Genomic DNA, 17,994 nt, shown 5'->3' with positions numbered 1-17,994 from the left:
CTCAAATAATAAATTCTTTAATGTCTCAATTAGGTTTTTCTTCCATTCATGTAAACAATTGTGACTCCTGTTCAATTGCTAAATCTCATAAATTACCTTTTACTTTATCTGAGAAGCGTACAACTGCACCTTTTCAACTTATTCATTCTGACCTATGGGGTCCTACTGCTGTTCCTTCATTTGCTGGTTTTCGCTATTATATTTGTTTTGTGGATGATTTTACAAAATACACTTGGTTGTACCCACTAAAACACAAATCACAGGCATACACCACCTTTGTCACTTTTGAAAAAATGGTCAAAACACAATTCAATTCTCATGTTAAACTTTTTCGAAGTGACAATGGAAAGGAATATGTCAATAACATCTTTGGCCAGTTTCTGCAATCCCTGGGAATTATACATCAAACCTCCTGTCCATACACTCCCGAACAGAATGGGGTGGCTGAGCGTAAGCATCGCCATCTCATTGAAACGGTGGTTACTCTTCTACATCAATCTCATCTCCCTGTCTCCTTTTGGGTAGAAGCTCTAGCCACCGCAAACTACCTCATTAACAGAATGCCCAGTCACACTCTCTCCAACAAATCACCCTATCAACTCCTTTACCAAGAACTTCCCAATTATACCAACCTCCGCGTCTTTGGGTGTCTTGCCTACCCTTGGCTACGCCCTCATATTACTCACAAATTACAACCCCGATCCCGTCCTTGTATTTTTTTGGGCTATCATCCTACCTCCAAGGGTTATCGCTGTCTTGACCCACAAACTCATAAAGTCTACATATCTCGTCATGTCAAATTTGTCGAAAATGAGTTTCCCTACGAGTCTATTTCCTCCTCCACAAATACATCATTCATTGGCGTCCTTCCCCTTTTTCCAACATACTCACAGGGTCCCTCACCACCTTCCCCCACACCTCCACCCACTACCCAACCACCCCTCATCACCCCTTCGACCGTCACCCACAATACACCCGCAACCACCACCCACACTCACAACCAACCCGAACCACCCCATACCCACAACATCTCCAGCCCGATCCGTTTTGGGTCCTTCCCGGCCACCCCCGAATCACCACCGCCCGTGCCACCCCCCAATACTCATCCCATGTTAACCCGTGGCAAAGCCGGTATCTTTAAACCCAAAACCTTTCAGGCTACCATACTACCAAATACACCCCTTCCCGATAGTGAACCAACAACCTACTCTGTTGCCTCAAAAAATGCTTATTGGCGTCATGCTATGGATGACGAGTTTAAGGCTTTGACTGATCAGAAAACTTGGGTTCTTGTACCTAAGCCCCATGGGCGGCACCCAGTGGGCTGTAAATGGGTGTACAAAATTAAACACAATGCGGATGGCAGTATTTCCAGGTACAAGGCTCGTTTGGTTGCTAAAGGCTACAATCAGGAGTATGGGCTTGATTACTCCGAGACATTCAGTCCTGTTATTCGGCAGGAAACCATTCGCCTGGTACTGTCACTCGCCGTGCGCAACAATTGGCTCATCAATCAGTTGGATGTTTCCAATGCTTTTCTTCATGGCATGCTTGATGAAACTATCTACATGACGCAACCACCGGGCTATGTTGATCCCCGCTTCCCTCAACATGTTTGCAAACTCCAGAAGTCTCTGTATGGGCTCAAGCAAGCCCCCCGTGCTTGGTACACACGTCTGAAAACGTTCCTCCAGGGACTCGGCTTCACGTGTTGCGTACACGACACGAGTCTGTTTACTCGACATTCAGCACACGGTACAGTCATTCTTCTTGTCTATGTAGATGATATCATTATTACAGGCTCTACTGCAGCTCTCATTCAGGATGTCACTCGAGCTATGCATACTACCTTCAAAATGAAGGACCTTGGCCCGTTACATTATTTTCTGGGAATGGAGGTTTCTCGGACAGGCAGCGGCTTGTTTCTTCATCAGTCAAAATATGCTCGAGATCTGTTGCAGAAAGCTGGACTGGAAAAATGCACCAGTCAACCAACACCGATGGCAGTCTCTTCGTCTACGAATGGAGCCGACACCCCCTTTGCCGATATCACCCACTTCCGCAGCCTCATTGGGGCTCTACAGTATCTGGCCATTACCCGTCCTGACATCCAGTTTGCTGTCAACCGAGTTGCTCAGCGCATGCATCAACCAAGTGAACATGATTACCATTGTCTAAAACGCATTCTCAGGTACATTTTTGGCACTCTTGGTCGTGGTTTACTCATTCGACCCGGGGACTTGGAGCTTCGGGGTTTCTCAGATTCAGATTGGGCGAATGATAAAAATGACAGAAAATCTACATCGGGGTTTCTCGTTTTTTTGGGGCCGAACCTGATCTCCTGGTGTACAAAAAAACAACCCAAGGTCTCTCGGTCCTCGACTGAAGCTGAATACCGCGCCCTTGCTCTTCTTGCTGCTGAGACCATGTGGGTCACATATATTCTTCGCGAACTCCGCGCCACTCACACTGTTCCTGCTCTCTATTGTGACAACAAATCAACCATCTGTGTGGCCAAGAATTCCGTCCTACACACCAGAATGAAGCATGTTGATACCGATTGTCTCTTTGTTCGCGATGAAGTTCAGGCCGGCACCATGACTGTGCAGTATGTACCCACTGAAGAACAACCGGCTGATATTCTCACCAAGCCTCTCCCGAGCCGACAGCACGATTACCTCAGTTCCAAGCTTCCGTTCGCTTCCGCTCAGCTCAGCTTGAGGGGGGATAATAACAGATAGTATTAAATAAATAGTATTAAATAATATTAGTATTTACTGTGTACTAATCCTAGTCCTATTAGGATTAGTACTCCTTAATCCTAGTCCTATTAGGATTAGTACTCCTTCCTATATCTCCTATATATATCTCATGTATTCCCTTATTAGGTTAACACTTTAATACAATCAATATTCCTTCAAAAACATAACCTTCTCAAGTAAAGCATTTTAGTGAGGAGTGTTCATCTGAGGCGTTACCTTCAACTCTTCAACAAGAAATCGTGAAGTCATGTTTTTTTCAACTTGAAATCGTGATACCTGTGAGAATGTTTGATGGAAATCGTGCTCTTCATACGTTGTTTGCAAAGAAAATCGTGTTCTTTAAATGGACGAATGTTTTTCTGATTTGGGAAAAAATATAGTGTGAATGTTCTATGACTTACGTGATAAACCTTCAGCGATTCATCGATTCAGTGAGAAGTTCATTGACTGAGCAAGCATTTCTTAATTGATTCAGTGTGTTGTTCTAAGATTCAACGAGAAAGTTTGCTGGAGAGAATCTCAGCTCGATTTTGGGGAATTACTGTGTTCTTCAGTATTTCAGTTCTTATTTGGGGAAAAAGCAATTTTTAAAGGTTTATGAAATATTTTTTTTGCTTAATAAAAATGGGAGAGATAGTTAAAAAGGCTGGAGGGAATATAGTGAAAATTTAAAGGCAACACTTGTAATGTGTTGTTTTTAAAATTAATAAAAATAGAACAATTTAAAAGTGTGTCCATATATGAAAATAGTTGTTGCCAATTATATTATACTTTAACAACGCTTATAAAGTGTAACTTATACCATTAAAGAGTACACTTTACAAGTGTTGCCATTTTTATCATAGCCAAAAGTCAAAAACTTGGACTACGCTTTAAAAGCATTCCTAAAACTATTTTAAGCAACACTTACAAGCGTTGTCCAGATTTAGTGTTGTCGTAGACCTAAAATAGTGTAGTGTGTGTAATATAAAATGATGAAGTGTATGTACGGTTCATAGACAATGCAAAATGGGAAGTAGTAGCAGTTTGATCTATTACTCTTAGTTCATTATGTGATCTATCCGAAGTATACCTGGTGGAGGGACATAAACACAACCTTATTAGAATCAGTAAAGTATATAATGTTGGATTCGATGTCTTATTCAGTGCTATAACTTGCACTATCAAATATATGACTAAGGATATCACAATCATTGGGGATCATATCTATGTTCTATAAAATTTTGAGTTGCCAACACTTTCATGTCTAACTATAGCATCAAATTAATCTTGACTTTGGCAAAGAAAACTGTCACGCAAATATGCATACTTTAGAAAAATTATCAAGCCTTTAACTGGTCATTGGGTTTCCAAAGTTAAAATTCGAAAAAGACCATATATGTGATGCTTGGTATGAAAAATCATTATTCGTTTAAGGTCAAGGATATTGTAAGTACCACTAAACCTTTGCAACTTCTATATATAGATCTTTTTGGTCCCACTCGGACCACTGACATTGGTGGCAAGAAATATATCTTCATTATCGTTGAAAAATTCTCAAGATCCACTTGTGTAATTTCCCTATCTCATAAAAAAGGAAATTTTCTCTAACTTTGAAGTGTCTTGTAGAAAAGTCCAAAGAGAAGCAGAATATTTTATTCCATAAATTCATAGAAATCATGGTGGAGAATTTTAGAATAAAGGGTTTGACGAATTTTATGATAAAAATGGATTCAACAAAAATTTCTCATCTCCTAGACCACTCCAGCAAAATGGTGTGGTGGTAGAATGAAAAAATCATTTGTTACAAGGGTAATTATTTTCTGTACTGTGTGGGTTTGCATCTTTATCCCATTTTTATCTATTTGTATTCCTAGAAATTCTATCTGAGGTTTCATAATTTCTGCTTTCTTTTTACTTAGGCTTATACCAGAATGTTTAATTATGTGTATAAATTTTTCTAATAACCTGATATGTTCATCTTGTGTTTTTGAGTATAATAATATATCATCTATATAGACAATACAATTTTCTAATTGATTAAAATATTTATCCATAAAATGTTGGTATCTTCCTGGTGGATTTTTATATCCAAATGGTAGAACATTCCATTCATAAAATTCTTGTGGTACAGTAAATGCTGTTAGCTGTTTAGATTATTCTTCTAGTTTCAAGTGATAAAATCCTGATTTACAATCGAATTTACTGAAATAGTTATATCCTTGTATCTGTCTTATTTTTAGTATCTTATTTGGTATTGGGTAATTATATGTTTTAGTTTTAGCATTTAAGTTGCGATAATCTATGACCATTCTACTTTTACCTCGTTTTTGTTCACTATGTTTATTAACTATAAATGCTGGACTTGTATGTTTACTATTGCTTTCGTGTATATAATTATTCTTCAATAGTTCATCTATATGCATTTTGAATTCTTCTAAATCATCAAAATTATATTTTAATGGTTTTTGTGTTATTATACTATTTTCATGTATTAATTCAATTTTTACCTTCATCTTATGCTTTTCCCATCCTTGTAATGGATTTTCACTATATAATAATTCTAGTAGTTCGTTAATTAGTTTAACTTTATCTATTGTAAATATGATAATTTCTAATTGTGTTATTTGATTTTTACTTATATTTTTCATTTCCTGGTTTATTTTTTCACTTCCTTGTATCCATTCTGTGGGTTCACGTTGCTTGTTATTTACTCTTTTTGCTCTTATTTTTTTTCCGCACGGTGTAGTAAACCACCAATATGTTTTTGTTATAATATGTGGGTAAAATCTTTCTAAAAAAGGCATTCCTAATAACATATCGTTTGTTGTAAATTCAAAATTGTAAATTTCTTCTATTGTTAGTATTTTATCCCATATTTGTATTTTTATATTTTTTGCTTTATATGTAATCATACTACCTTCATTATTAAATCCTGTCACTACCATAGGTGTTTTTAATTTTTCCCATTTATCTTCTGGTAAACAATTTTGCTGCCTGGTGCTAGTTCTATTCCAGACATTTTCCAATATAGAACTAATGATTTATCTATATTTCTATCTGTTAATGCTACTGAGTAGTTGACACTTATTATAAATTTAAATTTTTGGTATATTAAGTTTCCTTTTACTGCACTAATTACGCTTTTTTCTATAGGGTATATAATTCTATCATCTGCTAAATATATTTCAATAGGTGTATCTATTCCTTCTCTAAAACAAGCTTTTATCAATATTTCTGTTCCTCCCAAGTGTACGTATTTTATGGGTGTTTTAGCTTTTATATCTTGTATTTCTTAATTTATTATCCTCTTATATATTATAGGTATTTGTGCCTTTCCTCTTGTATATTTACAGTCTATGATGTGTTCTTTTTGGCTAACTACATAGTATTTCTTTATTTATTATCTGCTAAAACAAGAACTAGTAAAACATTAGGAAAAAGTATTAATTAAAAATCTAGCATGTTGTAATGATAAAACAGCACCACAGTTTGGTTGCACAGCTAAATATTGTAAAAAACAAAGACCTAAACGACACAAAAATTATAAAAAACCAAAACTAGATATAAATACTTACTATTTACTTTACGACTTTTTCTTTCTTTCTTTTCTTCTCCTTATCTTCTTTATTGTAGCTGTCCACGTCTCTATGTTTTTCTTTTTCTGCTTTCCACGTATCTTTATTCGATTTGGACATCCACACAACAATAGAACAGTAGAAAATCTAACAAAATGATAAAAGAAATGTTATAACCTGAAAAGAGATTACCTTTTTATCGTAGACAGCTTCACCAGGTACCAAATTCTTAGAACAAAGATCATCTTCCTTTACCTTAGCACTGAACACGCCTCCATGTCTATATGGCTCCACCACAACCTTACTACCAACCTTAGCAATGAACACGTCTCCATCGCGAAGAGAACAAGTAAACAAGAGTCGGGCATTAAAATTACCACAAATGACAATCTTTTATGTTTTTGTTTCCCTTTATTTTTACACATATTACATTTGTTGAATAGATGAATTGTCCTTACCATCATATTATTCTGAGTAAGGCATGTCTCATTTAGAACTGTCCAGGTGAATATCAAAACGTATATGGGCAATAAAACTATAATCTAGACTCCTAGAAATCAACAAAAATCGTATCTGCAGAGACAAGAATGTCAAAACCTTTGATCTAAAATTTAGATTTTCAAAGATACTATTTAAAACTTGATAAAACCCTATTTCAAAAAAATGTGATGAAGCTTTAAAACATCACCTTCTCAAGTAAAGCATTTTAGTGAGGAGTGTTCATCTGAGGCGTTACCTTCAACTCTTCAACAAGAAATCGTGAAGTCATGTTTTTTTCAACGTGAAATCGTGATACCTGTGAGAATGTTTGATGGAAATCGTGCTCTTCAGACGTTGTTTGCAAAGAAAATCGTGTTCTTCAAATGGATGAATGTTTTTCTGATTTGGGAAAAAATATAGTGTGAATGTTCTATGACTTACGTGATAAACCTTCAGCGATTCATCGATTCAGTGAGAAGTTCATTGACTGAGCAAGCATTTCTTAATTGATTCAGTGTGTTGTTCCAAGATTCAGCGAGAAAGTTTGCTGGAGAGAATCTCAGCTCGATTTTGGAGAATTACTGTGTTCTTCAGTACTTCAGTTCTTATTTGGGGAAAAAGCAATTTTTAAAGGTTTATGAAATATATTTTTTTCTTAATAAAAATGGGAGAGATAGTTAAAAAGGCTGGAGGGAATATAGTGAAAATTTAAAGGCAACACTTGTAATGTGTTGTTTTTAAAATTAATAAAAATAGAACAATTTAAAAGTGTGTCCATATATGAAAATAGTTGTTGCCAATTATATTATACTTTAACAACGCTTATAAAGTGTAACTTATACCATTAAAGAGTACACTTTACAAGTGTTGCCATTTTTATCGTAGCCAAAAGTCAAAAACTTGGACTACGCTTTAAAAGCATTCCTAAAACTATTTTAAGCAACACTTACAAGCGTTGTCCAGACTTAGTGTTGTCGTAGACTTAAAATGGTGTAGTGTGTGTAATATAAAATGATGAAGTGTATGTAGGGTTCATAGACAATCAAAATGGGAAGTAGTAGCAGTTTGATCTATTACTCTTAGCTCATTATGTGATCTATCCGAAGTATACCTGGTGGAGGGACATAAACACAACCTTCTTAGAATCAGTAAAGTATGTAATGTTGTTTTCGATGTCTTATTTACTGCTATAACTTGCACTATCAAATATATGACTAAGGATATCACAATCATTGGGGATCATATATATGTTCTATACAATTTTGAGTTGCCAACACTTTCATGTCTAACTATAGCATCAAATTAATCTTGACTTTGGCAAAGAAAACTGTCATGCAAACATGCATACTTTAGAAAAATTATCAAGTCTTTAACTGGTCATTGCGTTTCCAAAGTTTAAATTCGAAAAAGACCATATATGTGATGCTTGGTATGAAAAATCATTATTCGTTTAAGGTCAAGGATGTTGTAAGTACCACTAAACCTTTGCAACTTCTATATATAGATCTTTTTGGTCCCACTCGGACCACTGACATTGGTGGCAAGAAATATATCTTCATTATCGTTGAAAAATTCTCAAGATTCACTTGTGTAATTTCCCTATCTCATAAAAAAGGAAACTTTCTCTAACTTTGAAGTGTCTTGTAGAAAAGTCTAAAGAGAAGCAAAATATTTTATTCCATAAATTCATAGCAATCATGGTGGATAATTTTAGAATAAAGGATTTGACGAATTTTATGATAAAAATGGATTCAACAAAATTTCTCATCTCCTAGATCACTCCAGCATAATGGTGTGGTGGTAGAATGAAAAAATTTGTTACAAGACGCCTCCTGAACCATGCTTTTTATTGAAATATCCCTGATCATTTCTGGGTGAAGCAGTAAGTATTGTCGTCCATATTTTGAACAGATGCCTGAGAAGACCTATTATAACTCAATATGAGTTATGAGTTGTTATAAGTCATATCACTTATTTTCATCCTTTCGGATGTAAATGTCTGTTTACACAATTGTAACACAAATCTGGGTAAGTTTGATACAAGAAGTGTTGAAGGTTTATTATTAGATTATCCACCCGTCTATCGTGCATTTTGACTTCTTAATTAAAGAACTTTAAGTATTGAAGAATTTGTTCTTGTTGTTTTTTTAAACTAATCCAAGGATGCAGGAAGTAGAGTCTATAGATGATGAAACTACTTCTAAAGTTGACACTAAGAACCTCTCAAATACTTCTATTCATATTATAATAGAATCGTCGACTACTCCAAAAATATAGTTGACTAGTGGAAAGAGGTATTCCTATAGAATGGAGACACTCCGCTAAATTATCCAAATGACTTTATCATGGGCAAGCCAACCGTCTCATTACAAACCAGAGCTTTAGTGAGAAAACAAGAATTTATAACACACGTCTCTTGATTTGAACCTGAACGTATAAATGAGGTGATGGAAGATGAATCTTGGAAACGAGCGATAAAAGAAGAACTTTATCTGTTTGAAACTAACCAAGTATGGGCTCTCACCGAAAAAAACCAAAAAATTGTCCTATAATTGGAATCAAGTGGATCTTTCGAAATAAGCTAAATGAAGATGGAAAATTCATTCATAACAAATCAGGTTTCGTTGTTCAAGGATACATGCAATAGGAAGGTACTGATTATGATAAAACTTTTGCTCTGGTAGTAGGACATTCACCAACTGGAACTTTAGTTATCTTATCGGAAATACATAACTTGAATTATTGTACCCTCACTCATATCATTTTTATTTAATTGGACATTCAAATGTTGAATTTTCAAGCGATAAAAATTAAAGCAAAAGTGTCAGTGAAACGTGTCAAAATTTAGAACAATCCGTGTTCTCCTAGAACAGTAAGAAGAAAACTTTGTTTTCACTATCTTCTACACAGTCAAATTACCTAGCTGTTAGAAGTTGTTATACCTAAATTGTCATGAATGATGCATCCATTGCTTGTTTATGATCTTTCTTATTAATTTGTTCCTACCTTTTGCAATAATGCTAGTGTTTATCTAAATATATTGTGTATCTTTCTAGGGCTAAGCGTATTGATAAAGCATCATTTTAATCAAGATCTTTTGAAAATGTTTTCTAATTTGTTGATTATGTTATCTTTTCTCTTGCACTTTCTTTTTATCACGCCAAAGAAGAAAAATAGCCTAAGTCTCTTTAATAGGAGGCAATCAAGTCAGAGGGAGACACATAGCTTAATGACAGTGGGAGCTGCAAAATATATCAGAGAAGTTTCACTACCTCTTTAAGTATATACAAATTGTGAATTAGTTGTCATTATAAAAAAGGGGGAGATTGTTAGCTTCATAGAATCAGTTAATCTTAATAATGGAACACTTGACCCACTCGTGACTTGCTGCATGCAAAGAAGGAAAAACATAAGTCAAGAATATAAAACCTAAAGAAGAAGAAAATATGTGTATCAATCAAGAGATGCAGAGTATATTCAAGATAGCCAAAATCATCAATCAAGGCAAAGAAAACAAAAAAGAAAGAAAACAAAATATACAAAATCAAGAGGGAAATCCATGTGATGTACGAGACAGAAAAGGAAAAAAATATTGCAATAAAGATATGTATTGATCTCTAGAATCAATCAAGCAGATCATGATCAAACATATATTCCAAAAATCAATCAAATAGATTCAAGATTGCTGAATTAAAGATTGCAAAACAAATCACCTAAGAAAGGGAAGAGATAATGTGCATCATATTTTCAAGACAACCAAATCAGTTACTATCCGAGACTATAAGGGAGAAATTGAAATCAACAGATGAATTTAAGTTAACGAATCAGCCAAAGATTCAATACAACAAGAAGATCATCATACAATGATATTAATCGATTTTCTCATGCACATATCATATATGCTCAAGACTCAGTAAATCAATCAGAATGAAATAAAAGATTTAATCAAAAATCCTTGATTCAAACTCCCTTGGGTTTCTGTAAAAGAGCAAATTCCTCCAAAGCTATATAAACGAGTCTTAGCCGAAGTTCATGAGCACACAATTCACTATAACTTATATTATTATCGTATTTTATCTTTCATAAAACTTTGTACACACATGAGTGAATAATTAAAAAGAAAAGAGAAAGAAATATCTAACTATAGGTTATACAAATAGAGGTTGTGTCGAAGAAGAAAATACGATTCCCCAATTGGGGTAAAATTTTCTTTTTGACCTTGTTCTCTCGTATAGTTTGTCCGGGGACGTGGATTGTTTGGCGCCTGGAAATTTTGTTGTTGTGGGCGAGAAACTTGTGGGGCAGGCCCCAGCCATTGTTGGCGCGAAGGAGGCTGGACATATGCCTGAGTATTGAGAATTGCATATTGGGACGGGTAATAATGCCGAGGAGAATTATATTGTTCTTGTTGGACTTGACAATAAGGATTGTTCATGCCTATTCGAACACCTCTTGATCCAGATGCCGCCATGGACCCTTCCTCCTTCTTTTTTCGATTGGTAAAATTACCGGATCCACTTTGTATTGCTTGTGTGGTAGCTCTAATGGCTGCTTGACTCACAATCTTACCCGACTTTATGCCATTCTATACCATTTCTCCGATCTTAATCGCTTCGGCGAAAGGCTTGCCCATTGCGGCGAGAAGATAATGAAAGTAGTCAGGTTCTTGAGCCTGGAGAAAAACATCAATTAACTCATAGTCTTTCATCGGCGGTTTGACTCTAGCCGCCTGCTCCCTCCATCTTATGGTATATTCCCTAAAGCTTTCTGATGGCTTTTTTTTCATATTAGCTAGGGATTTGCGATCGAGAATAATATCGATATTGTATTGAAATTGTTGGACAAAATCTTGTGCCATATCATCCCAAACGTGCCAATGAGAAATGTCCTGATCGATAAACCATTCTGATGCTACCCCCGTTAAACTCTCTCCAAAGTAAGCCATAAGAAGTTCTTCTTTTCCTCCGGCTCCTCTCAACTGATTACAGAATCTTCTCAAATGAGCCACTGGATCGCCATGACCATTATATTTATCAAACTTTGGAGTTTTGAACCCTAGAGGCAAGTGAACATCAGGAAACATGCATAAGTCCTTAAACGAGACACTTTTGTGTCCTCCCAGACCTTGCATATTCCTTATGTTTTGTTCCAAACTCCTCATTTTCCTTGCAATTTCTTCATGTTCCTTATTCTTAATGTTTTTCTCAACTTCAACAGGAGAACTGTATTGGCTGTGGTAAGAGTTAGGAACATTGAAAGTTAATTTGGGGGCATGACCTTGGCCGTATTGATCTTTGAGTATAGGGTCATCATTGGATTTTTGTACCAGTGTCGGTTGAGGAATTGTATTAGTTTGGATAGTAGGCATGAAAAGTGGATTATTCATCATTGATGGTTTTAACGGGTTTACTGAGGAAGTTCCAGCAGTATTAGATGTGTTAATGTAGGGTCCAAACCCAGGTGGATAAACCGGGTCACTTGTTGAGACTTGGATGGGGAATGGCATATTCGCATTCAAATATTCTCGAATTGAAGGAGGAGGAGCTTGCCCATTCATCCAAGCTTCGTACATTTCGGTCATCTGTTGTCTTAACATTTTCACCTCTTCTATAGGTACCTATTTTTGCGGAACCATTTGGGTTTGTGCGTTATCATTTTCCGACTCTGTTCCGTCTTTACGGGTCATTTTTTCTTTCCCTTTTGATCTTGTGTTATATTGATGAGATGCCATCTCTCCTCACAAACCAACCACCTTTTAAACTCTCTAAATTCTCATATATATATAAAAAAACATGTGTTAGGATTCAACAAATTGAGGATATTAAATTCACGTTGTATGTTATGCACCTAGATTTTCGTATGTCTATAATGTGTTTTGGAAGACTTTTATGTTTCATCCCGGCTTTGGACGACTTGCTTATGTCATTTGGTCCCCTACTTTACTTGAATAATTTGAATGCATTTTGATCGAACCTATTAAAGGTTGCCTACGTATCATTTTTGAACATGAATCATATCATTACGTAGTTCATGTGGATAAATTTCTTTCGAAAGAAAAATACGACATTTGTTTAACTTGAAAATACCATTCAAATCAAAATGACCAAAATAAAACATCAAAGTACTTAAGATTAAAACAAAATTTGACGAACTCAAAAGAGGGAAAGAAAAAAAATAAAAAAATAAAAAATCCATCTCCGACATTTCTTGATCATCAATTGCCCCCTAGGCTAGAGTAGACCTTGAACAAAGCTTTCGGCATATGTGGGGCTAATGCACGCGCCTCTCGACCCAGGCTCTCATCACTTCGATGGAGATGACCACTATAAACATCAATCAAGCTCTCTGTTAGCTGAAGCACTTGTCCTTTCGCCTCCTCCATATTCTCGTGACAATTCTGCAACCATTCTTCAGTAGTGACAACTGCATCACTCAGATGCTCTTCATGTGCTTGAAGCTCTTCAATTTGGTTATGAAATTCTTCATGCTCTTCCATTCATTGATTTCTTTCGGTCTCCACTTCTGCTTGGTACAATGTGAAACGGTTTGCGATGTCCCTTTCTCGTCCCATAGAGGCTTTTAATTGATTTTGTAACCTAGCTTGTGCATGTATTAATAGGTTTTTTTCTTTCTTATATTCTTCCTCCTGTTGCTCCATAGCACATGTGACAATGCCCAAATCTTCATGTAGGGTTTGAATAGTAGATAGATGCTTCTTTTCAACCCTTTTTTCAATAAATGTAACTCTTTCCTCGGATATTGCATCACGTCGAGCCAACTCTTCTTTAACATTTTTAGGTCATTGCTTAGGATATCTAAAGTAGACTTATAATTTCTTTCCACCTTGAGTCGGGCCTGCTTGATTCTTACTTTAATTTCCTCTTCTCGATCTATGATTTCTCGCGCTGATCCTTCGGGCATTATTTTGAGAGGGGCTTGATCAAAGAACCAATGGAGGTATAAGGGGTCAACTTCTCCTTCAACACGATCATCAATCATAGCTTTCGAACTTAAAGTTCGACTACCACCCCAAATCTTTTGAGCTTCTGATTCTCGATCTCGATCTTCAAATGCTACTTCCCACACAAAATTCTGCGTATCCTTGACTTTAAGTAAAATTTGTTTTTGTCCTAGTTGGCGTAGAAATCGGAGGGGTATGTATGGTTGGAACCCGCGAAGGCTTGTCAGAACGAAGAATGGACGATAGGAAGACATAACAATTACCTCACTAGCAGGAAACCAATGATAGTTCCATGTAATTTTAGATGCCGTCAATTTAAGAAGATAATGTATCCATGCTTTGACACCTTTTGGAAATTTGTCTCCTAATTCTTTCATCCTTTCTGGGTGGCTCAAAATATAATTCGTCCAATCAGATTTGAAATCCGTCGCAAAACGATGGCGATATAGGTGCTCTAAAAACCACATTTGCAATAAAATGCTACAACCTTCAAAAAAATCTCCCCCTCTCTACATTTAGGCAAAGCACGATAAATATCAGCCAACATCATCGGCAATATAGTGGATTTTCTTTTCTTTATCATAACAGTGACTATTCCTGACAGACGAATATCGATTTTTTTATTCTTCCTTGGAAAAACCATAGCTCCCAAGAATGCTACCATGAATGTTTCTTGTCTATGTTTTTCCCAAGTAGGGAGGTGTTGTCCATTTTTAAGTTGCTTCCCATAGCTTGAAAATCCTTCCTTCTTTCCATATCTTGAGTACAAGAATTCCAAAGAAACCAACCCATTATCAAAACACTCACACTCCTTATGAGGATGGATGATGTGCATTTGTTCTAGAAATTTACCTCTGCTGACACTCCTAGGGGCTATCAGTGTTTTAGTTCGAAGATCTTGGCCTAAACCCGTGAAACCACTCAATTCTTTTAATTTAGGCGTCAACTAAAAATCACTAAATCGAAAAACATTATTTGTGGAATCCCAAAACGGAATCAAAGCCTCGATCAAACCTCTGTCAGGACTAAATCTCATGATATCTGTAAGAAAACCAAGATGTTTGAATATCTCAGTCCGCCTAAATTCATGCATATCGTTCCACCAATCCATTAGTAGTTGTGGGGTTTTATCTGTGATCATAAACTTTGGGGGATCATTGACCATTTCGACTAGTTCATCCCTTGGTCTTTTATCACACCTCATAGATCTCATGATTACCTGGTTGAGAAAAAGAAAATCGGGATTTTTAAAACCAAATTTAATTGTGAAATTTTGATAATTCAAAATTATTTATTGGAGTAGTTAAAAAAATAAAAATAAAAATGATTCGGAATGTCTAAAGTTATCATTGATTCAGGTTGTTTTTGAAAAGAACGACCAGATAAAGAGACAATTTTGATTAAAAAAAAGAGAAAGAAAAATAAAAGAATGTGTATATGTACAATTCAAAAGACATATATACATATATTATTAATATTATTATATTTATTATTTATGTATTATTTTAATAAAAGCGAAAATAAAATTGAGGATTAGGTGTGTATGTATATATATGTGTATTAATTTGTTTATTTTGAATCATTGGTTGAAAATGGGTAGAAAATATATATTTATTTCATTAGTCGATTATCCTAAAGCCGGTCAACATTTTGTTACAGTCTTCACATGATGCAACAAGTAGCACAAAAATGCACATGATAGTCTCACGAAAGATATCTGTCCTAGTCAGATTGGGCCCCTATGCTATATTTCGCTATGTTACATGCACATGATGCAAATAAATCGGAACATAGTAAGGATATCATGTCTGAAAGTTTCAATTCTACTAAGGTAAGATATCTAGACTGGCTGTAAAACGAGCGGACAACTCGAGTCAGGGAGTAACAACGTACCGGTAGCAGCGCTTTCCGGCTTTGTGCATGGGTGCTCCCCATCCTAAAATGGTGTGACTAAATATCCTTCACCATGGATCGAAGATCCACTGGCTATCTTTACAAAGTTGGGGTGCGCAGTCGCAATTTCCATAATTATATTAATGAATACTCATAGTTGTGTGCAAGAAAACAATTTATATACCGTTCAAACAATATTAAAATAAAAATAAATATACAATTAGCACATTAAGACAATAAAAACAATATTCAAAAATGTAAATAAATAAGTCATAGTCATACATAAATTAATATTTAAAGCTCGAATTCTAGTTAATCCCCAGCGGAGTCGCCATCTGTCACGCCCCTTTTTTTCTCTCTCTCAATATTTTTGATTTTTATTTGTTTTGAAAGAAAAAAAGAGTTTTTCCAATTAAAGTGACATTTTGAAAAGGGATAACTAATTTTCAGAGTTGCCACTTGAAATTGAGTTTTTGGTGATCCAAGTCACCTTGTTTAAATCGCTAATCAAAAGGAAATTTGACTCTATTTTATTGGTCTGTGAACTAGAAATTCGGGTAAGGAATTCTGTTGACCGAGGGGAAGGTGTTAGGCACCCCTCGAGTCCCGTGGTTCTGGCACGGTCGCTTTATTGACTTTAGTATGACTTAACTTAATTTTTTTTGTATTATTTAACTTACTAATAAAATTGTTATTTATCCTCATATTGATTTGTCAGGACCCAAAACGAGCCGCGAGTGGTACCCACATTTATTCTCCTATGTGAGCGAACCAACCAATCTAATCCCAATTTCTTACCAATATTTCAACCATAATACACAGAATATAATGCGGAAGACTTAAAACTCATTATTATAACCAATAAATAACTTCTAAAATTTAATACTTATTATTCCCAAAATCTGGAAGTCATCACCACAAGAACATCTATCCTCAAATTACTAAATCTAAGAGTATCTAAGAAGCTAAAATAAATGAACGGCTAGTCCATGCCAGAACATCAAGGCATCAAGACATGAATTAGAGAGAATCCAGTCCAAGCTAGGAACAATAGCTCACCCTGAAATCTGACGTGATGAAGACTGGCTAGAGTTGAGGACGATGGTACATTTGCTGCACTCCACAAATAACAAAGAAAAACAAATACAAGTAGGGGTCAGTACAAAACACAAGTACTGAGTAGGTATCATCGGCCAACTAAAAATAGAAAGCAATATATATCGAATAATACATAAAACCAACCAAATACTTAACAGGTGATAGCAACAAGTATAAGAATCATTTACAACAACACCAAACACATCTATGAGGACTCAAGCCTCCACACCATACTCTTTTGGGAAATAGGTTTCTTTAAAATCTGAGTATGTTAGCATAATTCAAGATTCATTCTCTTTGTTCTTCTTGTGTCGGAACGTGACACTCCGATCCCCTACTACTATGTGTCGGAACGTGACACTCCGATCCCCTACTATCCTGGTGTCGGAACGTGACACTCCGATCCCCTACTTCTACGTGTCGGTTCGTGACACCCGATCCATCACCCTCATTCTTTTAGTTCATCAAGCCTTCTTTTATACCAAGGCATCATCATTAACAAAGTGGATTTAAGGTTTAAGATTCACAGCCTCATCTTTCCAACCCACTACAATTACATAATCACATCATGCAAGCATACAATTAAGCATATAGAAGACTTTACAATACTACCCAATACATATCATTCGCTATTAAGAGTTTACTATGAAATAGCATAAACCATAACCTACCTCCACCGACGAATCGTGATCAAGCAATCTACTTCCCCAATGTCCTTGCTGTCTCTTCGTTCTTCTCTCTCTCTCGCTCGTTCTCTCTTCTTTCTCTCTCTGTTCTTTCTATTTTTCTTATTCAAACCCTTTTTCTTTTACCCTAATTGTCATATAATTAAGTATAAAAGATGATAAAAATAACCCACTTTTTATTTCAAGGTTATCTCCTTTAACCCCCAAGTAATTGAATTATTAACATTAACCCACTAACTTTATAATTATAAGCATGAATAGTCCAAAACGCCCCTTAAAAACTTTTAACAGAAATCCGACCCAGTTAGGGTTACGCAGCCTGCGACGGTCCGTCATGACTGTGACGGTCCATCCAGCAGGTCCGTCGTAAAGTTCAGAGAGTTAATTCTGTGGAAAGATTTGTGACGGTCCGTCGCGCCAACGACGGTCCGTCCTGCCATTCCGTCGTGAAGTTCAGTGAGTCGATCTCAGTACCCAAAATTTTAGAATCTAAGTGTTTTGGAACGAGACACCCTCGACGGTCCGTCGTGCCCATGATGGTCCGTCGTGGGATCCGT

At 35.9% G+C, this 17,994-nt stretch overlaps 1 protein-coding gene and 1 pseudogene across 1 annotated transcript; both read right to left on the bottom strand.

The window, feature by feature from the left end:
- Nucleotides 1-11,384: 11,384 nt before the first annotated feature.
- LOC107006510 lies at nucleotides 11,385-12,371 on the bottom strand. Its single transcript, XM_015205047.1, has one exon. The coding sequence runs from the start codon at nucleotides 12,369-12,371 to the stop codon at nucleotides 11,385-11,387; it is 987 nt and encodes a 328-aa protein (XP_015060533.1).
- Nucleotides 12,372-14,351: 1,980 nt separating this feature from the next.
- Nucleotides 14,352-14,988, bottom strand: LOC107006509 (annotated as a pseudogene).
- Nucleotides 14,989-17,994: the final 3,006 nt, after the last annotated feature.

This window comes from Solanum pennellii, chromosome 12, assembly GCF_001406875.1.
Source record: "Solanum pennellii chromosome 12, SPENNV200".
Lineage (NCBI taxonomy): Eukaryota > Viridiplantae > Streptophyta > Magnoliopsida > Solanales > Solanaceae > Solanum > Solanum pennellii.
Note: the sequence above shows the minus strand (reverse complement) of the source record. Positions and strands in the feature narration are given on the sequence as shown.

Coding starts and splice junctions, on each gene's coding strand:
- LOC107006510 (XM_015205047.1), bottom strand. CDS start 12,371: ATGTACGAAGCTTGGATGAATGGGCAAGCTCCTCCTCCTTCAATTCGA.